General features: G+C 43.4%; 1 protein-coding gene across 2 annotated transcripts in view; it reads right to left on the bottom strand.

Annotated features, from left to right (window-relative positions):
• The window catches only part of ephb1 (EPH receptor B1), a 161,924-nt gene that overhangs the window by 97,779 nt on the left and 39,885 nt on the right, over window positions 1–24,260 (bottom strand). For both annotated transcript variants that reach the window (XM_028975172.1, XM_028975173.1), the window contains exon 2: window positions 19,055–19,119. In XM_028975172.1, coding sequence (XP_028831005.1) covers window positions 19,055–19,119 — 65 coding nt within the window. The remainder of the gene's footprint in view (window positions 1–19,054; window positions 19,120–24,260) is intronic.

Here is a 24,260-nt window from a genome sequence, read left to right as displayed (position 1 = left end):
CCTGAAATAAGAGCCACCCACAAAAGGCACAGATGATTTCCTTGCACCAGCAGACGTAAAGTGACACATTAACCCAGCAGTAATTAGAACAGAGAGGAAATGCACTGCCTAGAATAGATGCTAGAACATTACAAGTCAAATTCCTGGTTCAATGGAACCAAGTAGAGAAGGACAATAATGCTCAGCATTCAAATACCCAAACAGAACTTATTGTTGTGTTATATTGTGTTATACGTTTACTAGTATTTATGACACAAAAAACTCAATATGCAAAATATACCGTGTATAAAGCAACAGAATTGAATGAATATCTGTTTGAGAACACAGTTTAAAGGATCCTACAATATACTGAAACTATCAGCATGCAAATAGGTTTTTAATTTGAATAGAATGCCAATTTTCAGATGCACGAAGAGTGGAAATCAGGTATATGTTAACAGTACGAACCCAAATAAAAAAAGTTGTGTTCAACAATACAAAGAAAACAAATTTGTGTAAAATTGCATTTACTTTCAGAGTCTGCAGGGTGTTTTGTTTTGAATATAGTATGAAATATGCATTACAGCAACAATTAATGGCAATTAATCGTGATTAATCACATTTAATGCCTTGCAAAAAGAGTACTTCACAGTTTAAAAACTGTAATCAACTGATAGCCCTATATTTTTCCTTTAAGACGTTGTATCTGTCTCAATGATTAATTGGGAGGGCTATTATAAGGATTTTTTCTGTTACAGGCTATTATATAATCTAGCCACAACAAAACAGTTTGTTCATCACGGCGAGTCACAGCTGAATCACCATCTCAACAGCCTTCTCTGCCTCACAGCTACTGGTCCAGCAGCACGGTCAGAGCTGGAGAATGGAACACTGTGCCTTGGTCCTTCTATTCCCAACTTACTCTCCTTCCCTCACACAGAGGATATCTTCTGAGTAAACGTTCTGGCAGCACCGATAGCAAACCCTGGGACATCATCAATATTAAAATTTTTGCTAATATAGAAACATTTACACCAAATTACAATTATGGACTCACTCTGTGAGTGTGAGCTATTAACATGTAGTAATTGTGTGTGTGTTTGGATGTGGGTAGGTTTGTGTATGTTTTGTGTGAGCGAATAAAATGGAGAGTAACCCTGGGGGTGTGTGTTTGTGTACATGTGTAAATGATTAAGTGGTTGGGAGTGTATATGGGAGCTTGTGCACACACTGCAGTCCAAGTATGTCCCCTGGTCCTAGAGACCGCCACCTCTTAGCTCAAGACTGGGACATGTGAACCCACTGCCACGCAAACCGTCCTGACAATGGTCAGAGTGAAGAGGTGAACATGTAGGGCTGCGACTGATGACTATTTTGACTGAATAGTCATCGACTAGTCAGATTGTAGAATGCATTATTATAAAACGGCTCATATTTACCCACCAGTTTTTACTTTAAGCATGGGTTTACTAATTATGTGGCTAATAAAACAGCAAAAAAAGCTTTTTCTTTTCCTTATATAAAGTGAAAGTGTTTGTCATTGTGATACACAGCATAGCACAGGACACATTGTACACATTGAAATGTGTCCCATCACCTTTACTAAGCAGTGGGCAGCCATGAAAGGCCACCTCAGTGCCACCTTGGTGGTTTGCAATTTGAACCTGCAACCCATTGATTATGAGGCCGCATCCTTACCCGACAAGGCAACACTGCCCCATCTATCTAGGGTGAAATCGTCCCAGACTTTAGATCGTTTTATACGCGATGAGGTATGATTTGTGGCATCCCATTCATCTACCTGTCGCTGAATGCTATTGCGATTCTCACCAGCATGTGGTGTATTGCAGACATCTCAATTCTCCCAGAAGTTTCGGGAGTCTCCCGCATACTGATATTGGCACCCTGATGCCCAGAAATATAATGGAATATCACAGAAACCAGAGCATGCAAACAAGAGCATGCGTTCAAGACAGAACCATGTGCATCGTACACTTGAGAGAAGCAATGACATGATGGAATGATGGAGACAGACAGAGAGAGAAAGACATGTTTATGTATGTATCACTGCATGAGTTGCATGTTCATGTAGCTCGAAAAAAAGAGCATCCTGATTGGTTTAGATTTCAGTGTGTTTTTTTGACACACAACCAATACAAACAAAGCATCAAGGCGGGCTCTCAAACCAGGATGGAGATTTATTCAACCAAATATTTTTACCATAACACTGCAAGGTATACTTCTAAACTGTCTTATAAAAATGTTGTGCGATCTTGAGGGTGGTGTCCAGTGGCGAAGTTAGCCACGCCTACTTTTAGACCTGAACCCAGCCAAACTTTTACTGGCCTGAAACGCAATTTAATTATCGATCACCAAATTTGTCTGCAACAGTTTTTATTAGAAATTTTTGTTGACAATATTGACAAATCATTTCACCCCCAATGCCAACCTCCACAATTTTTGCAAAGAATCAATCAATAAAATGTGCCTCAGTTTCCCCCCCAAAAAAACAGTGTAACAGTTGGGTTTCAGATAACTTTTATCTGGAAAGGACAAGGAGACAAATGATCAGCCCACCGAGTTAAAAGCTAGATCTAACCTGAACTTTGACTTCAGTGCCGTCTGAAATAAAACACAAGTGCAACAAGTAGTGTTGTGTCATTCATGAACATATCTTTTAAGGGAATGTGCTGAACCAAATAAGTTCCTCAAGTGATTCGTTCCTTTCTCAGTTTGGTTGAGCTGTCAGCACTGTCAACTGCACTGGCTCGCTGATGCCTGAATGAACAAATCACTTGGTGAACTATACTCTCCTGAATCATTTTCCTCTGAGGGCAACTGTTGTTTTTCTTTGTATCTTTTTAAAAAAAACTTTTCACGGCAACAACTCATATAGAGTAGGACACAGCATGGAAGAAGTAGTGTATAAAACTTGCAGTTTGAGAAAAATATGTGACTCTCATTGTGACAATTTGCAATGGAACTGTGCATGTTCAGTGTAAATCCTTCATGTACTGAATGTACTGTGGATTATACAAATAGAAGACCAGTCAAAATAGCATCCCATAGGACAGCTAAAGGTCCCCTATTACGAAAATGTCATATTTAACATTAATACAAGTTCCCTTAGACTGTCTATAGTGCTGCAGGGGCTAGATGGTGATAGGTATAAAGAGTGCTTACAAATGTGTTTGTCAAAGCAACCCAGCCTCGACACACTAGTCTCCCAGTCCCGGAAGCAGCGAACTGAACTAAAACCTGGACATCAGTTCAGGAAGTTGGAGTCGCATGCTCTTCTTGCCAAGCTGAATGATGAATGGTGAACAAATCTTTTGAACATTTTTTTAATGAACTGATTCTAGTGATTCATGATAAATGCTGTAAATGTAAGTGAGTACACCTGTTTTTGAAAATGTTATTTTACTATATCTTTCCTTGGGACAACACTGAAGATATGACACTATGATAGAAGGTAAAGTAGTCAGTGTACAGCTTGTAAAACAGTGTAACATGCTCATCCTCAGAGTTTTTCCTTGTCTATGTTTGAAGGGTGTCTTCTGTAAGGGCCTGATAAAGCCCATTGGGACAAACATCTATATAGAAGGGAAGTAAATGCTGTTATTTCTGAACCGGGCTCACCTGGGTCAGTTAGTAACATCTGGTGTTTCTGCAGCTTGGAGGGAAGCCTTTTGGTAGTAGCGGTCTAAAACCTAGCCAGTTATTTCAGTAAAGTGAATTATTTATTTAGGTCACACATGCTACACAAAAAAGTTGTGCAGGTGGCACATGGCCTAGGAGGTCATGGAGCAGAAACTTTTTCTGATGACAGTTTAATGAACAGATGGTTGTCGGCTCTTTTTCCATTTTGCGCTGAAAAGTTATTTTCAAGTTGGTAGTCGGCAGCCAATGAGCTACTCAGAAAAAAAGAATCACTTGCCCACAGTCTGTATTTGGAGAATAATGTTGGTTTAGAAGTAAACGTTGGTTGAGGTTTTTGATTATGTGGGGGAAATGTGCGTCCAACTTTAGTAAATTTACGTTCTTGCTCATGAGATCTGGACTCATTATTGTTTCAGACGAGGACCATTATAGCTGTGAAGAACCTGTGCTGATGTCATTGGATAAGGTATTTGGTGACCCAGTTCCACACAATCAGTAGTTACAGGGACAGTCCCTGTGTCTTGCTTTGCTTGCTGGTAGTAAGTGGGATTTGAACCTGGGTCTTCTGGTTCATAGGCAAGTGTGTTACCCACTAGGCTACCACCACCCAGCATCCAAGCTCCTCACCATTAAAAAAAGAAGGACTAGTAATTGTAAAATAAACAACTCCTGAAGAATAAATAATAGATTTTTTTTGAAAGATCTAAATATGAGCCACTGACTAGGACTTTACAATTCTTCCACAAAATAGACACATATTTATTTATCAAGCCCATGTACTATAAGCACTGTAGCTATAAACTAGGTATGGCATGTTGGACCACTATAACTCAAAAGAATTGCTTTTTTGGTTATAAATATATTTATGAAATGGGCTACTTTCAAAATATGTAAAAAATTCGAACCAAGCATGTGATTATTTCTGGAGCCCCATCTACTTAATGCGACTGGGGCTTTATATTCATAACTTTGAAAATCGGCAGCCTTCCGGGCAGCTGAAGGCAGACAGATCTGAGAGACAAAGTGCTTAAGGAGGCGCGAAACCAGAGGGGGGGGCGCAGGGATGGGACGACTGCCACAGCAGAGCCGACATGATTAACGAGTTTACAGAAATCCCAGGCACAAATTAAAGCCTCTTCTCTCGGCAGTGCCCATTCCCCCGTCTCATTCCTCGCCTCTGCTCTGTAATGACCATTTATCAGTATTAGATGGACCTGTCCCTTCCAACACTTGGCTGGCATTAATACTGAGCGAGCCGGGCTTCAGCACCTCCTGTCGGGGTGAGTCTTGGGAAACTCTCGCCCCAGTCTAGCCAAACGATCGCCATCTTTCATGAACGAGACACCACTGGGTGCCAGAGACAATGGAAGGAGCTTGGTCCCCTCAAATCCAACAGCAATGGTGGCAGAGGTACTTATGTTCACATCCACCTTCAAAACACATCACATATAATACTTGTGCATATAATAGAGCAAAAATGTACCTAAACTTGCAGTTTTTGACCACTACTGGGGAGACAGCCATTTTATTCAGGGTGGTAGAAGCCTAGTGGGCAAGACACTCATCTTTTTGAACCAAAAGACCACAAAGTTACAGGTTAAATCCTCACTTACTTCCAATGTGACACTGAGCAAGATACTAAACCCTGAGTTTCTCCAGAGGTAGTGTCCGAAGTGATGCTTTGAATAAGGGGCGTCTGCTAAAATTCCATGAAGTGTTAATGATAGTTTCAACATAAAATGCATCCATGCCTCTACCAACAAACCCTTGAAGCGGTTGAGCCAAGTTAAGAGGTGGGTGTGGAGAGGACTTGTATTGAAGTATGACACAAAAGACATCAAAGAAAAAATGGCGAGGCAGACTAGAGGTAAATTCAAAAGATTTCATTAAGGTTTTAAGAAATTGAGTCTTGCCACACGCCTGCATCCATGCTTATTAAAGCTTCCAGAGAGTCCCTGTCAAGGTCAAAGGCACAGGGCGCAAATGTAAACACCGAATTATTAAATCTCATTATTCAGAACGGAGGCTAGTCAACAACAAACCAAGCGTTCTTATACGATGGCAGAGGGCTTGAACGCACCTGAGCACCACGGGTCTTTTCATTTAATTAGAACAGAAGCTGAACACTGTGTTCTGTGCTTAACCTCCGATTATCATACTGAACGATACTTTGGCATGCACATGGCGTTATCCGCTATCTGCCGGCGAACAGAGAGGGAAAAAAAAACAAGGCAACGGTGTAAGACTGATGTAGCATCCCACTCACAGCTGGCTTCCTTATGAACTTGTTTCCCTTCAGTTTTTTAATGGAATCCACATATCTCAATATTGTACTGATCATTTTTGGTTCTGTAAAATGGGGAGGGGCTAAGAAAGAGTGAACTCATCAGCCATCACCTTAACGTTTATCGAACTCTGTGCTCCATACCTCCATTTCCCTGTCTATACATAGCCTTTAAAATAACATCCCTCACCAGGCCTGTGTATATTTAGCCTTTGCATCACAGCAAGACAGCGGCCAAGAGGCGGAAGCATGTTGCATAATTCAGTTGAACTTTAAGGGGCTGTTACGCATGACAAGCATTTTCATCGGCTGTCCTCCTGCACTCTTCTGAATTCATCACCTTCCATTAGAAACACGAAAGCGGACGCAAGATGTTCTGAGATCTTAACTAAATGGTAAAAAAAAGGCTTTTCAGCTGGTCAGCGGGATCACGATCACTGAAATTCCCATAAAAAAAAAAAACACAGCTAGTCCATAATTATAATGTAAAATTCACAAGTGATGAACATTTTATGGCCGGAAACCATTTTCCCTGTGGTGCCTCTGCCAAAGATGGTAAGATCTCGCTTTCTTTTCTTTTTTTTTGTTCTCCAATACGTAATGTGGAAGTGTCATTATTGGTTTGCCTTTTATACGGCCAGTGAAAGACATGAGCGCGGGGAGCGGAGCGAAGTTGCCGGACGTTTAATGTGCGTGTTAACGACCGCGGGTTAGGCCCGCTGCCGGCTGCGAAGATGAGACGAAGGGACACTAATGCTTTCAGCTCGACGCTCCTCTGCCCACTGTTGCCTCCTATGACATCAATACGGACCCCTCATAAAACCCATTCATCATATTGATCTCCTGGCATCGCTTTCAGAGGAGGAGGAGGGGGGGGGGACCCAGAGGGGGGTGAAGGGGGGGGGGGGGGGGGGGGGGATGGGGGGGGGGACTTGGAAGGGACCGTCCGCCGTAACCAGCCAACAGGAGCCAAGGCAGCATCTTGGACGGGATTGCAGACACGTTGAAAGGCCAGACAGTGGGAGCGGGTCGAGCTCTTCCGACACGATCGGTCTCTTCACCACGTTTATTATTTTATTTAATCTAATGAGACTCCACATCTCTGCGGAGAAGAGGGGAGAATATCCCACCCCGTGGAGTCGGGAAAAGACGAGCACACAACACTCGAGCAGTAACACACTGTCATCAGCCGTCTCCTCTAGTGCCTATTAAAGGAAGTCACGCCAGTTATTGATGCCCCTCGCAATGCCGACAAGAGCTTTGTTTCTGGAGCCGTCTGTAACCGAAGAGATGTTAGGCTCAAGTTTGCTCTCTCCCTCGTCTTTTTTTACCCCATTTACTTTCTCAGTCTGTGACCCCATGGTCCAGGTCCAGGAGCAGAAAACACCTCCAGTTTGCCAAGGAACAGAAGCCATGACGACACACTCAGTGTCACCCCAGAGTCTGTCCATCATCACAGCTTGGAGGGCCTGAGTGGGAGATGCCCTCTGAATTTAACCTTTTCCCCCAATGTGATACAGAATCAATTGCAAAAATCCCATTCAGACATTCCAGAACAACAATAGAATGAATACTATATTTTAGCATTGTGTGGGAACAGTACCTTGCTCAGTGGCACCTTGGCAGTTTGAGATTAGACCTTTACCACTGGGCCACCACTGCCCCTCATCTACTATAGGCCACCACTTGCTTACTATATTGAGATATCAATATTTCTATGGCTTTAAAAAAGAGATGGGTGCAGTTTTGTGGCCTTTTGTTGAATAAAAATGTTAAATTTAAGCTTTTATAAAGCCGTGCTTGTAGTCGGTGAGTAGACCTCTATCAGCTGAGGCTCCACTCAGAGCTATAGAATAGTAGACAGACGGTCCAATTGTCGTGCGCCGACAGAAATCCAAACATAGTGCCACTGTCCATTACTCCCTCGCATCGAATCGTCCAATCAGTGTTTTCCTTTAAATGCCCAACAGACGAATGCTACCAGGTTTCGCAAGTGTGGATTTGAATGCATAAATCCATTTCCCCAAGGACACACTGTTGCCTGGCCGCTGCCATGACCTCTATCGTCTCGTTGCAATTAAACTGGTGTTGAAGCTCGTGGCTGGAGGGAGATACGGAGCCATGTGCCATTTCGTTTATTGAACCGGTCGCTGCTCAGATTGCAGTGTTCAGGAATGAGTAATTTTTGCATTTAAATGAATGTGGTGGCAGCCAGGCAAGATATTATTACTTATTTTTTGGGGTCAGATTCTAACTTTGTTTTGGTGTTGGAGAACGTGGTTCACAGTCCACAGTCATCAGCTTGAATCAACTGATTTATTTCTCATGATGTTCGTGGTGTCATTCAGTACATGGCTTCAGCAGGCTGCTCTCTGGAGATCCCATGGTTCCAGTAATATATGCAGAGGCATGATTACTATTATCATTTTTGATCAGGCCCGTTATTCCTCTCTCCGTCTGTCAGTTTTTTTTTTTTTAGGCAAAATTATTATTTTCTGACGTGGCGCTTCTCACGCGTTGCAGGGCTGATGGATGAGCGAAGTAGGCGCTCCTCACAGCCTTTTCATAATCTGAGGTGGGTGTGTGTCTGTGTGTGTGTATATATATATACACACACACACACACACACACACACACAAGATTGACTAAGATTGAGACCATTTTGAAGAATCCAATGCAATTTAGTTGTCAAGAAATTGACTTTGTGGGGTGATCCGGACTAGAGTTTTGTCTTTGTCTAATGTAGCCCAGATTTCCTGGTTGTGTTCCCCTGTTGTTAAGTGTATAAATGTATCCTCGTTGTTTCTAGTACTCATCGGCTCATTGTGTTTTTATATTGTCCTGTGTGCATTGTTGTCAGTAAATCTCTGCTTTCGAGAGTTGAATGAATGTGTCTTTTTTCCTGCTTTGTCCTGCTAGTGTGACATTAGTATTTGTCGTATCAGGAGAAAGTGAAGTTTGTTTGATTAATGTTTTTTTTTCTGAGTCGCCTCTTTTTACCTTCATGGCTGCTTTGTTCACTATTGTCATCAAAGCCGATTCATGAGATGCTCATTAACATGAGTGAATGATGTGTTCAGCATAAACCTTCAGGACTGTTGGAAACCGTCCCCATTGTCCAACTTAAGGTGGTGGAGAGAAGACAAGAGTGTGAAATGATGCAATTACAGCAAAAGATTTGAAGATTTTTGATTTGTAGAGATGCAAATGTTACACAATTTGCCTTGTTTTTTGTTTATTACATAACCTCACATGTGTTTTTTTCATAGTCCTGCATCTTCAGTTTTATTCTTTAATGTAATAAATGGAAGACCCATAAAGAGTAGGTGCATCCACACTTTTGACTAGTAGTGCACATATTTATGAAAAAAGAACAGGACTCAGAATATGTGATGGCCACATGAAGCACAAAATTACATTTAAGACTTTTTTTACTCACAGACTTCATTAAAAGTGTTTTTTGTCTCCCTGGGGAAATATGCGGTGCAGGTACAATATTCGGTACGAGACTTCATTACACGCTTATATTTCCCTTTTTGAAATTCGTTTTTTCAAATATCGCTATCGTGTAATGCACAGGCTCGCTGAACTTCTCCTGAGAGAATTCACCTCTTGGATTAATTCTTCAAATTCACAGTTGAGCATTTATATGTTTGTGTCTATTGGTTTGTTTATTCTATTTTTAACATTATTCATTTGATTGTGAGTGTTTTGATCATTCCGTTCCGTTTTGAGCTCTCCATTCTTTTGGATTCCAGCTATTCTCTGGGGCAGGTATCGCTTTGTTGAAGCTAATATGAGCCCCTCGGATGCCGGTTCGATGGAGAGGAATGTTTAACGTCTATTACTCCATCCAAGCAGAGCATAATATCAAACAAAGGTAGCAGGCAAATTACCCAAATTCATTTGATTTTCTCCAGTCTAGGCAGTGGGACAGAAAATTAGTTTGCCATTAATACGCACCTTGACGTTTGTTGGGTGTAAAGCACCAGCAAAGCTCAACTAAATCAACACCAAGGAATCAAGCATGAGACACTATTTTCATTGTTTCGCCAATTTCTCCTTCAAAGAATGAACTGGATGCTTCTGATGTAGAGAGCATGTGTGCAATGGCACACGTCCCAAAAACAGGTTCAATGCACATTGTCCAGCGGTGGAGGGTTGGACAAATTCTGCCAAAATCTGCTGTTTTTCTGATGACTAATGCTTAGTACAGACTATCTGATTTTTAGGCCGATTTTGGGTTGCTGATAGTCCAGAAAACACCAATCAGAGAAGAACTGGCAGTTGACTGAATGCCATTTCATCAAGTTGCCCCTCATCTAGTGCCAATGAAAGTGCATGGCATGGAATGGTGGAAAGCGGCAGGGACCTCCGGCCAGACAATCAAAAGTCTTTTTAATTTGTTGCTAATTCAAATGTAATTACTTACATTTAATTGGTCCTGCACGGTAGTGCCTTATATCTAAATATCTAGCGTTTCTCCTGGCATAAAAAAAAGAATAATAGTCGTTGCCTAAGGAACTAGTTTCTGTATTTTGCATTGTAGAGTGAAAATATAGTTCCATATGATACAGGACCATTTTTCTTTCATAGTTGCATGGCAGCAATGCGCGCCTGTCAAATTGTCAGCCATCTATATACAAGAAAGGGCAGAAAAAACTCATCAGCAGCACACAGGTTCTTTAGAGAGCTTTTACAGAAGTGTCCTTCATATTTCTGTTGCTGTTGTGGAACCGAACAAGAGCACATAAATTCGAGGTATGTAACACCTCTTCAGACCTGGCACACTGTTGTGGGAGGAAACGCGGTTAAGGTCACAGGCAACGTCTTTTTATCCCTCCCCCTGCTTCCGGCAGACTGATGGACAGATAGCGAGACACAGCGGCAGATACAATAAGCCGCTGTCATTCCAGGGAGACAGCCCAGGACGTTTAGAGACCTGCAGAAAGCGGGGAACCAGCAGGAGTCGGCGTGTTGCAGCCCGGTTCCAGCTCCGCACTTACGGGCCGCGGGGGCGAGCGGGAGAGGAACAGTGCGTGACACCTCCGCCGGCCCAATCCACACAGCGCTGGAGACAAAGAGATGAGGAGTCGAGGGCCCAGGAGAAGGGGAGACGGAAGGGGAAGAAAGGACTTACGCAAGCTGAGCAAAGATGTGACCTGTGGTACAGCATACTGCAATTAAGGTCTATTCCCCAAGCTTGCTCAAAATGGAAGTAATTTGTGCTGGGGAGAGCCAAGGTCAAGTCAGTCAGTGCCTCCGACCCACCAACCCCTGTCACACGCCTGTCTTGGTGCACTTCAGTCTTATTTGGGTTCATTTTTCTGACCTATATATATATATATATATATATACACACACACACACACACACACGCATAATTTTTTTTTATTATATAAAACGGCAGCTGGCTTGGAGATAAGCGCGCTTCTAATTAAGCACGCCGGTTCATACCAGCGATTCCCCTCAGCCAAGGAACAATGGCTGGACGTTCCGCTAAACGGAGTTGAGTTTTGGGTACATATTATATTCTACACACACACTCTGTGTCTCTCTCCATCTATTTCGCCCGTACACACACACACACACACAGCATTCCCTTTCCCCTGTCATCTATCCCTCATGCTGACTGGAATGATGATGTTTGGGGTCCTGAGCAAATAAACTCTGGCAGGGGTGACAGACGTAAATCACTTTTAATATTTGTAGAGGAGGGATGAAAGCTCCCTTCCCTGACTATCTATCTAGAGCTGGCGGTGTGTGTGTGTGTGTGTGTGTGTGTGTGTGTGTGTGTGTAAACTAGACTCTAGAGTCACTGTGCATACACATCTGGCATATAAATGAGGGTGGCACAGTGTGTGTGTGTGTGTGTGTCTGCAGTTTTTAAGCAATTCCAAAGAATGCGATACATTCTATGATCAATTTATAAGTGGGAGATCTCAACCCCTCCAACCCCTTCTCTGGTATTATGAGAGCAGCATTGTATAATTTAACTTCATTAAGTCCTATTTAATAGTGTTGTAGTCTACAGAAAGTGTAAAGTTAAAAGCAGTTATGAGCAACAGGGATCTGACATCTGAGGCGTTTTTTTTTTTTTTATTATTTAAATTTATTACGTTAATTGTCAGAATTCGTCCATGTCCACATTTCACATATAATTCCAAGAGATGCATTATTTTCCTTCATGAATATTTATTCATGCTCTCCGAAGTGTCGCAAAAGAGCCATCTGACAAAAGCAAACTTGGCATGAATCTTTAGTGGCGTGGAGCAGAGTGAAGCTTCTGGGTCGATCCTGATGAAACCATGCCCAGTGGAATCCCGCAGTCATTCAATTATTTTTGCACCATGTACAGCTTTGATTTCTACAAGAGGGTCTTCAGCACAACCACATACAAAAAAAATAAATATATAACGCTTGTCACTCACAACCCGGCCGCTTTTTGCTTATTGGCTAACGAGAACGTGGCTGCTCTTATTCTCTGGCACTGCACCATGGAGCCCACCAACGCTAAGCTGTGTTAAAACCCCATGTAACACACATCTCAACATGCAGCATTCAACTATTTACATCCTACCCGCTCATTTCCCCACACATTTCCTTTCCCTCTTAGAGCATGCTGGTAAAGCCATGTTGGCTGGCCTCCGTCGCCACAATAATGTCGGGCTGTAAACGGGTTCGATCTTTTAAAAAGCTGTACTTGACGGTCTCGGGCCTAACTTTTTAGGCATAAATACAACTCTATTAGGAGCGTTTCAATCTGCACATCTTCCATCTCTGAAAAAGGATTAAATGCTCCACTTCATGCACACTAAAGAGCACGTGTCTCTCTCTATTGCTGTGAGTTTTCTCCCCCTTTTCCTTTGGGTTATGTGGAGTTGAGGGGAAATCGGTCGATGTCTCGTGATATTAGTGTTTGATCCATATCCCATACTTCATGGGCCCTATGTAATCAATCTCTATCTATTTGTCTATATAGATAGAGAGAAACGACACTGCTGTTTTGTCTGTAAAGAGCTCAACACTTGTTTTGAAACAAAACTGAAATCTATATAAAAAAAATAATAATAATAATTGAACATTTAAATGTAGCCAAGACTGAATTTGTATGTTTGAAGTCGTCTGATGAAGCCGATTAATTCACAAATGGCATCAATCTTCCAATCAGCTACAGTTTGAAATTAATCTAAACATTAGATCAAATATGTGCAAATTACGTGTTGGCAGGTAGTATAGTTCACAGCTGTGAGAGACGTGTGTGTGTGTGTGTGTGTGAGTGAGAGATACGGGGACAGAGCATGAAAAAGCTCAGGAGACCACTGCTGTACACTCTGTATATAGGATTTAGTTTTTTGCCGATTTAGTTATAGACCTATGTACATTCTTACATATATTTATTTATGCTCAGTAGATATAGTTCTTTATAAACAATAACACTTACACACATCCTTGCACGTTGTTGTTTTCTACTCTGTACTTGAGAGACACCATCTACCGGAATCAAATTCCTTGTATGTGCTTGCACTTACTTGGCCAATAAATACGATTCTGATTCTATGTGGCCATCTACTTTTCCGCCCTCTTGGCTTCATTTCTCCTTTATTCACAGCTGTTTACCACCCAACTCCCCCATATCTGTAATTCAAAAGATGACAACAACGTAAATAACCAAACGCTGTCTGTCTGGTCAGCAGATGGTGAATGAAGGCCCTGTCTGAGGCGTGCACTGGGTGGGGGTCAGCTCAGCGCTGCCACACCTGACAAGGTGGACAGGCGAGGCAGCAGCAGGGTGTCATGGCGCCGGAGGAAAATCCATTAGCTCATCTCGGGCTACACTGCGGACACCTGGCAGCAGGAATCCCTGGGGAAAGCTGTCCTGCTCCCCGGGGTCGGGAGGTAAATGGAGCAAAGTAAATTGCCCATTTGATTCTTTTTTTTTTTTTTTTCTTTTGACGCACCGCTTAAAAATGGAGCCTGTTGCTAAGATGACAAGCGTTAACCCCATGGCCCTTTCACATGCAAAAGCCGTTCTTTACACTCCAAAGCCCCTAAAATCCCCTAATAACAATCCGAGGCCACCAGCTTGCACGCACACACACTTTCTCTCTTTTATCACAACTGTCTTTGTCACAAACACACACACACAAGCCCAGTCCTGGCCTTGAAGGCTGCAGTGCCGACACCCGCCCCCATCTCCGCCCGCCTGAGTGGCCGGTGAGTGTAGGGTGAACACCGCCGCCTCTGTCTGCACAATTACCTTTAGTGCCTGCGTGCCCTGTAAGCTGGTAGAGGTCAGAGGTCACCCGGCTCCCCGGGGGAGGGCATATTTCATTCATACAGCCGGGCCGCCGGTGAATCTGCACATACGGAGCAAAGTGGCACGAGATGAGAGTGCGAGATGGAAAAAGAGTTTTTTTTTTTTTTTTTTTTTTTGGAGTTGTCAGCTTAATTCCACCTGTCATCCGGCAGCGGAAATAAAATGCAAAAGCGCCCCGGTGGGTATTTCTGGCAGCGACGCGTACAACAGCGTCCGCCGCACTCCTCAGACCTCTGCCGGCGCAGGTGGGCCTTTGAAGGGTATTTTTATCACAGCTTCATTTCAATTCGCCATCCTTACGTGGGTCAAATCTCATATAGATCAGTAAAAGCGTCCCAAACTGAATAAATACATATAAAAATAAACAGCCGTGCCATCTTTTTTAAATCCGGCTTTTCTCAAGGATCACAGGTTTTAAACAATATTTTTTTCTACATGTTTCTATTAATATTAAAGCATTTTAGCGTTTTTTTTTTTTTTGTATTTTATAAAGACCTTGCATGCCAGTATACATAAAGATGTTCCACCTGATCTAATGCATGTCAAAAGTTCTTCCTTGCTGGTGTAGTCATCTTGACAGAGCTCCAGAGCCCTGAGACTCTCAAGTTTCCTATTGCCTTCAGCACTTCTCCACAAACACTTTTTTTTTTAAAGAAGGAAGGACATAAAGGGAAGGTCAGGTCTTTTGGATTGTTCCAGAATGTAACTCTTTACAAAAAAGCCTCCTTTCCCCCTAGAGCTCAACGTACACCTTTAACCTCGCAGAAACTTCTGCCTACCTGTCTTCCCTGTATTACAAAACTGACTTGTAGAGAAAACATGAAAACCTATCTGCCGACAGGAGCAGCATCTGAATCTGCTTCTGACTACTGGTATGGGAACAACTGGGAAAAGAATTGCCCATGGCCATAATGCACATGGCCCTCATACTCCAAATGTGGATTTTATCCTGTCTGTCATAATTTGCAGGCACAAAGCTTACTTTTTCAAGATAATCAAACTTATCTTGCCTGTGTCTCATGCTGGTAGTAGTTACTTGTCAACAATCAGAACAATCACATCTAAAATCAGAACATCAGAGTATTAAAAAAATTAATTTTCTTTTGCGCTGTTTTGTAGACTGGACCATCTTCCTGTGTGTGAAGACACAGAAAGAAACCTGTGGGTGATATGTGAATGGTTCAATGTTGCATTTTGGGGGGTGTGTACTTCTTGTTAATGTAGGTGGGCAGTTAGTACTGCTGACTCCGCCTACCGGCTTCTGAACATAAGAGCCATCATTCTCGCCACAATATTGTGTTATGAAAGCTTGACAGTCTTAAGATGATTACAATGGTTAACCAGCTAGTCTGACGGGACTAATAATCTATCAGTAAAGACCCATTTAAATTTTTTATTGTCTTTTACTGTGCTTTCTCTGCCATTTGTGCACAATCAAAGCAGTAAATATTCCTTATTATAACTCTCATATAGTTCAAAATGTTATTACCAGTATGAGGCTATTATATTATTATTACTATTATTATTATTATTATTGCTTATAAATGTTATTGCTTAAATATTGCTTAGAAGTCAATTACATATTTAAAGCTAAATGCTTTTAATTTCACTCTGAGAAAGCCAATTTGCAAATAAAAAAATATATATATATATGCTAATGTGTATTCATTACGTTGTGTTATATATTTTATAACATTAGTATTTCAGCAAAACATTTTACTTCTTTTCTCCTCTATAAGATACAAAGAACACAGAGCCGATGCACGAAACATTCTCAAATGAAACAAATTCCCATCTAAATAATTAAATGATAAGAGCTCTGTTCCGCCTAAGCTGCATGGCTGCCTGCCTACGCATGATTACTACAGAGGCCAAAATAGGAAAGATGATGTACCGTCTAAAAATAGATAAAAAATTTATCACTCGCATGCATTGACCCACATGCGGCAGATAGTAATTTTTTTATAGTGTTCTTTTCATTTTTTTGTGTTATCAGAATTTACTCCAAAGCAAACCATGCAGAAAATAAAAATCCAGTCCTAGCCATCATTCTTTTACGACACCAGAATGATGGTTCGATAGGTAGGAGGAAAGGACAAAGCACTGTATTCACTGTATGCGTTGGATGCATTCGGTGACAAAACAACAGGGAAGTGGTTTCACTGTGGATGATTCTAACTTAAAAAACAAGGAAATGTCCTAGTCTCTCTTACCTAAGCATGCTGGGTAGTAACTACAGACAGCAGATCAGGCTAGATCTCTATTCAGCTAGAACAATATCTATTCAGCTATAATGGGAGCTCAGTAGCAAAGAAAGTTCAGTAGCTGGAGGATTCATCTTGTGCTGGATAGGGTGCTCACCCCGGCAGTCTGGCAGTGATGGAGACTCTGTAAAAAAGGTCCTGACCTTCGGATGATGTAAGGAATTGCCCACAGATGTTTTTAACCAGGGATAAGAAACAGCTCGAACAATGAAACCGAGGAGCAAAATGAAGAGAATACAACCTGGTTTAGCAAAGTGAAATTTTGGTTTGTAACCATAATTGTACCAAAAACGTCTGGAAATAATAATATGGGTGAATCGTGTGTCACACTTTCTAGTGGTACCACCACTACCAATGTTTTTCCGTGTGGAGTCATTGTGGAGGGACCAAAGATAAACCGCAGGAGAATGTCTTGTTTGAGGAGCCCTGGCCGTGCTCACTACGGCTGTGCGATATGGCACAAAATATGCATTCACAAAATCTGCATCATAGACGGTATATATTGCAGTGTGTACTTTGATCTGTAAATTTAAATATAACTGATTTTGAAAGGGTAACATGTGTCCATAGCAAAGGTACTTTAGCAGATAGATGTATGGGAAACCTTTTACAGATTTTAAAGTAGCCGTGAAGGTGGAATATATATTGTGCAAATCGACAATTATAGAAAGAAATATGATATCATTTGAACATCTCTCCCATGAAGGTCTTGAAGGCAGTGTGAAGGCAGTAAAGTTAGCAGTGTGTCCAGTATTTGACAGAACTTAGATCCAGCACTAGTTTTGGAGAAGGTTTGTTTCTCGTTTAGGCTCCTCCCCCAGGTTAATGAGGATTGACATTGCCTGACATAGAACAGGGCAGAAACAGAAGATGTTGGTATGCTTGTGGTCATCCACGGTACGTAGTACAGTCTCTGTTATGCACAATAGAAGTATATGTTTTTTATTATCGTTAATACTGGGGTGTTCCACTAGTGAATCACTAGAGAAACCAGGACAATCACTGCTGGATCTGCCTATTGAGTGATGAAGGTCTGCAGCTTCATCTTCACTACACATTTAAAGGAGTTCATTGGATGGCTTTACACTCACAGATTAGTGCTAACTACTAACAGATGAAGCCAACTGAATGCACCGTCCAGTACCCCTTTAAACAATCTTGGACCATTTTTTAATACCAACCTTGTCATAGGTCACAAGTACAAACCTCAGTCAAATTCATCGACCACCAATCTGTTAACATTCTGGACACGAGTGTTTTAAGGCTCCACTCATTCATATTACATTTTAAATGCTATTCTGGGTTGCATTTTATGTTTCGCTTTACAAGGCACAACAGTGAGGACTCAAATACGACTTCGGTGCCGCCCAGATCCACAGGCACCGTTACCTGTGTGATTGCTCTGCCACAGAGGCAGCGCTATCCTCCAGACCCTCATTTAATGGGATTTGGGCAAGGCTTTTTAGTTTAAGTGGATCCATTATGTCTTTAAATCATTATGTGAGTGAATAGTGAGAAAATAATAGCCATTACGGTCAAACGTGCAGCCATGACTTCACGTCTCGCTGATGAGCTGCGGGGCTCGCCTGACATCGATTGTTTCGGGTGGAGATGCAGCGGAGAGTGTGTGGACGCAGAGCACTTTTTTTTTTCTGAGGTGGTGCAATTTTTTGTGATTTTAACCTGTCGCTCACCCAAACCACGTTTATTTTCTTACACACACGTACATCGTCCCAGTCTTTTTATACACAGTCCGTTTCAAAATCCCTCTGTCTCTTTAGCCCCCATAAATGCACTGTGGGGCAGCGGTGGCCTAGCGGTTAAGGAAGCGGCCCCAGAATCAGAAGGTTGCCGGTTCGAATCCTGATCCGCCAAGGTGCCACTGAGCAAAGCACCGTCCCCACACACTGCTCCCCGGGCGCCTGTCATGGCTGCCCACTGCTCACCAAGGGTGATGGGTTAAATGCAGAGGACAAATTTCACTGTGTGCACCGTGTGCACATATCATATCACTTCACTTTCACTTTCACAGACAGTGTTGAGCAGGAACGTGTGCAAAGATACACTGATCTGAACTAATCATTTTACAAATGATGAACATTTCCAGCAGGCCGCATGACGCCTCCGTACATTCTGTACCCTTTGCCAGATCCATTCTGCTTCATGCAACCTTGCGTACTCCAAAAATAAATGATATTGATCAGCCAATGAGGTAGAAGGAGAACTGATTCAGAATGGCGGCATATTTATTACAAAAATGAACAATGAACGTGAACTACTTTTTTACGTTAGTATGACCTGCAAAAGTCTACTGTTTATCTAGGTTGCAACAACCCCTGTGTCAAACACTGATCAAATGTTGATTTATGTAAATCATATATTGCAGAAGTTCCAATGACAAAACAATAGTCACTTCCTGAACAATTTCGGTGTTACTGTTGTAAAATCAGTTTTACTACAATCAAAAACTTTTACTCTGAACACACATAATACACACATAATAATTATAATAATAGTAATTGATACTTTATATCTGTCTTCACTTACCCCTGAGCCCGGGTACGCCGTCCAGCCCAGCTCTGCTGTAGCTGTCCGAGTGTCCATCACCGTTTCTGCACAAGACACAGAAATGAAGCGCATTAGCGTTTCCATTCATTGCTGCTATTCGCATGCAGTTAACGCTTCCTGCTCGCATTCTGCTGAGCGTTGGCTCCTCCATCAGAATGAAGAGCCTCTCGGAGGTATAACTCTTCGCTTGCTTACAAGTAGCCTTGGTTTCGGGCCAGTACCGTTTTGCCTGAAAACAAATGGATAAAAAAGAATATTCCGGAAGAAACCTGTTCATCATTTTCTAGTGGATCAAAGCCAAATAAGACACCCGAAACTTCGAGCAACAAAAGGCAAAATCTGCAGGAAAGGAGCGGGCGCCGAATGCAGAGGCATATGCGAGAAGACAGCATGGCCACTCGCCCCCCCCGAAGGAAACCTCCGGCCTTTCCGTCTCATTAACGAGCCTCGCGCAGGACTCCTCCAATGCGGACGCACCGCAGGTCCCCCCACCTTCTACCAGGACCCCGACAGGTTCAAAATGGCCTTCGAAATAATTGCAATAAGCACGACTTAAGTCCAGGACGCAACGATGGGAGACGTCTCTGCACTTGTCCACAGCGTCCTCTCCCGCGTTCCCCGGAATTTATCAGGGCGTTTTGATCAATGCTGCTGCAGTTGGAACGTTGGGGGGGAAGAGCTGATATTGTTCGGCCTGGCGGGTGGAGAGGTCCCCAGATTAAATTTATCATGCGGCGCTGCGCGTCTCGCCGCCACCGCGCGGTGCCAAAGATAGATGGGACGGTGCGGACACAGCCTCTTAAGCAATATAATGATTTATGCCATGATATATAATTTTGCAATAACGAACGGGCTGGTGTGCCACTTGAAATATTGAAATAATAGCGCGCACATCTTCAGGCTGATGCCTCGTGGCCGTGTGACCGGAGCGTGTTCATAAACTACGCCGGAAAAAGGAAGTCTTAAACCCAGTAAATATCGTACACGACACGTTTAGAATCACAGGCATTCATTCGAACTGCACAAATGCTTCCGATTATTTATAATAATCCCACAGCTGTGAAAGGCGAGGCCTGTGCGCTTAGCATTAGCATTGCTAGTAGTCTAAGGCTCGTCCTTCCCTTAAAACCGCTCAACAAGAAACGACGCACTACACCGTATAAATCCCCACTTTTTAACTCGGACCTTTGTGGAGCCTCGCGCCAGCATGACCAGCGTACTGAGAAATCCTGTTTTGTACGGTCGTACAAGGCCTACCCCGAGTGGCTGAGGCAGGATTTCGTCCAATAACAGCAAATGCTAGGATCCATTAGCCCGGACCGATCAGCATTGAATTCATGGGAAAATCTTTTGGAAAAAAGCTCTTCTTTTTCACTCTTCTATACATACATGCCACTGCTTTTGTGCTCGTTCTTATTTAAACCACCAAATGGTGAATTAAGGCGAGCAGCATGTGAAGCAGTGAGGCGCTGTGTGAAGTCAGGGAGCGGCGCGTGGCGGGAGGCATCCGGCGTGCCATTTAACACCGACGGTGTGTTGTTCACGCCTTCACTCCCATTGTCCCAATTCAATTTCCGGTGGCGCACCCCAGCCTGGCTCAGCCCTTGGCCAGCGAGATTGAGTGAAACAGAGCTCTAAACAGCCATCCTCACACAGTTAAAAAAAAGTGCGTCCCCTGGGAAATCAGTCCAGATTCCCTCTAATGAAAGGGGGCTTTTCGTCAACGGACGGGTGGTGGCAGTGGATGTAGTGGCAGGGGCGGGGCTGTGAGAATCGGAAATGTGGCCTTGCCTCCCCCCTGGTATATCAAAAGAGGCCGCACATGTCCAACCTCAATTAAAAGACTGGCAGGGTCTCACCGACGGGTCTACTGAGATGCAATAAACAACGCAGACAAATTTAGCGTAGCACGCAGACAAAATGGAGGCACTTGGGGAAAGGCCCCAGGGGACGGAGAGACCTTGCGAGGCCTGTTCGGCTCCCACGTGGCCACATCCCTCCACAGCAACTCCCACCTCCTGATCACGCTTCCTAAAACCTCCGTCCCTCCGTCAATTAGACCCGCCCTACGCCGCCCTGCACAGCGTTTACAGGAGAGGACCCGTCCCTCGGTTCCCGCAGGCCGTAAAAAATCGCGAGGAGTGAATTAACCTGCTGGTAATTGTCATTTTGCAATTCGACGTGTCAATCTTGATCAGAAACTGATTAATGACCGCGAAGCGGCAATTTTTGATTCTATTGCAATTACCAGGCACTAACAAAAAGAAATCAATAATAACTGCATTAATGAAACTGATTTTTTTCCCCTTTACCTTCTTAGTGTCAGCCTGCAAATATCCTTTGATTTCCGAGAGTCTTTCAAAATTAAGAACTCCATCACCAGCACCCATCAAAAATGAAACACTGGCGCTTTGGCTCCGTGATCTTCAAACAAAAGTCACAGCGCATCGTCTAAAGTTTCTTTAGGCTCTGCAACAAGAGCGAAATCCATCCGCCCCCCCAACACAGCAGTGGCCCAGGCCCTCTAATCCTACAGCCTCGTGTGACGTGGGAAGTAAAGAATTTTAATAGGGTTATCAATCTAGCCAGGAGAAAGTGTTTTTAACACCATTCGACGGAGACAGAAGGATTGTGGGACCACTACACAACGAGGGCCAGTCCATCCGTCAGCCCGCGGCTCGCCAGTTCACTCGAATGGCTCTCTAACCCAAGCGCTTATTTTATTTTTTCTTATTTACAAGAATCCAAAAGCAAATCTGGCCCTCGGAAAAGGGGATCAATATTTAATGGCTTGCCGTTTCTGTATAGAAGCACAGCATTAAATATTGACGGGACTCAGGAGTGCCTGATCAATACCGCGGTCTTCTTCGCGCAATTACACGTCAGCAAGCAGACGCATGCATCACGCGAACTACCCCCGACCACGCCCTGGCCCCGGGGAGGCGGCGGGCGTCCTTTTTTTTTTTTTACGCCGGAGAGCAAGAAACAAAAGATAGTAAAAACACGGAGCAGATTAAACAACCACAAAAAAAGGACAGAAAACTCAATAATAATCTCCTTCCCATCCTAAGGTGTCCGGTTTTTATAGATGAAGGAGGCGGAGCGAGGAGGGCCTTTTCTGCCTGTGTTCCTTTTTGTGCCGGGGGTCAATAAAATATACGGCGGTGCAGAAATAAAGGGTACCCGGCGCCCTGTCGATACGCTTGATGATGCACGAGATCCGGTCGTCGTCCCCCCCCCATCGCTTTTACAGCAGGTGGACCCCCCGGCCGCCGCCCCTCGTGATTGAAGGGGTTTAATTGCACGCTTTTAAAGCGCATTTCATCGGTGGGGCCCGCCTCACAGACACCATTTCTCTGAAGCACTCTCTCCGTGGGCTTGCCGAATGCACTGCGGTGACAAGCTTTTTATGCACCAGCGCCATATAGCAAAATGATTTCTCCTCGGAGACGCGGCACGAAAAAAAGGGGGGAGAGCAGGCGAGCGGGAGACAAAGAGCGAGCGAAATCAGTGGGATTTTCAGCGAGAGCCAAACAATTACTCTGAAGTGATGAAAACGCGCGGCGTGCTGAGTCCAGCATTTTAATGGGGTCTGGAAAACAAATGAAGGTGTCCTGCCTTAAACATTCATTTAATGTCAACTTATTTTTTTATTTATCTATCTGTTTGATATTTTTAGGTATTTTAGACTCTGCTCGTCTGTGTTTCATTTACAAGTCATGTGCACAATGAATTCTGGGAAATCAGAAATGGGCATTTTGCATATCTTTTACCCAATGTATCTTTCATGTTTCATTATGAACAGTAACAATATGTTGGTTGCTCCTGGTTACCAGTTATAGAGGAATAGGAAGAATTGTTAAAAAGCGTGGATAGGCTATATTAATCATATTTACATTTGCAGCATTTACCAGACGCCCTTGTCCAGAGCGGCTTACAATCAGTAGTTACAGGGACAGTCCCCCCCTGGAGCAATTGAGGGTTAAGTGTCTTGCTCAGGGACACAATGGTAGTAAGTGGGGTTTGAACCTGGGTCTTCTGGTTCACAGGCGAGTGTGTTACCCACTAGGCTACTACCACCACCAGAGTTCTATATAAATGTAGAAATTAATCGATGCACAAACTTGTGTAGATTTTTATGAGATAAGGCTAGATAGGTCTTCAGTATGCTTACCAGGTTCATAATGTGTGAAGGCGGACGGAAAGAAATCGAGAAATTCTAGAGCACAGTAAAATATTTGTCACTTTTTCATGTATGCATTCTGTTTGGACCTGTTAGTATGGACTGCATTTTGTTTCTTGTTTCTAATCCTTAATTAGCTAAATCAAAAAGGACATAAAATCTTCCACAAATACTGTGAAGCCAAGAAGAAACAAGCAATTTGCTATGTGGTAATCCGTACATGTGACCGAGTCTCTAACCAGTACGTTCCTCTGTCGGTTTGGTAAAACTGGCATGAAAGCACACCTTGAGATGGTCGAATTAACTGGTCCACCATCACCACCAGCATCACCAGTGTAAGCTGATCGTGCTGTATTTATTTTCGACAAACAGGCCAGAACAGAAAATCTTTTCACGTTGCCATGCACTCGCAGCGAGTGAAAATGGATTTTTATTAACACACGCAGGGTAGCCGAGTGTGGCCCACAATACGCTTGGCCAGCATGGGGGGTGGGAAACTCGCCAGACCCCATCTCATATCTACAAATCAATGGGCCCAGATACGCCCAAGGCAACATGCAGACTTTCGGTCTGGAGGCATGGGACTGAAGAAGAGGACCCATAAGACCAGCAGCATTCTAGATGCTGGTCATTAGAACCCTCCAAGACCAGATGTCCATATATTTTTCATGAGGTTCACATCATATGGAACGCTGTCGCGGCAAAGCGTCTGGCTCCACAGCGAAGACAGTGGGATGAACTTAGCATCGTTGGAGACAGCGCGAAGGGGAAAAACAGCTTGCTGAACACAAACTGCTGATTGCTGCCAGTGTTCCGACACACATTAAATCCCAGCGGTCAGTCCAATCCAGCAGAACAGGTGCCGGGCGCCAACGCATCCCTCACGACTCAAATCCCCTGGGGGGGGGAGTCTCTCTCTCTCTCTCCCTCTCTCAGCCCCACCGCTGCAGACTCATCCTCTGGTCAAGGAGCAATAATGGCACATCATTTGCATTCATTAAC

This window comes from Denticeps clupeoides, chromosome 4 (genome assembly GCF_900700375.1).
Source record: "Denticeps clupeoides chromosome 4, fDenClu1.1, whole genome shotgun sequence".
Classification (NCBI taxonomy): domain Eukaryota; kingdom Metazoa; phylum Chordata; class Actinopteri; order Clupeiformes; family Denticipitidae; genus Denticeps; species Denticeps clupeoides.
This window is presented reverse-complemented; position numbering and strand designations above follow the sequence as displayed.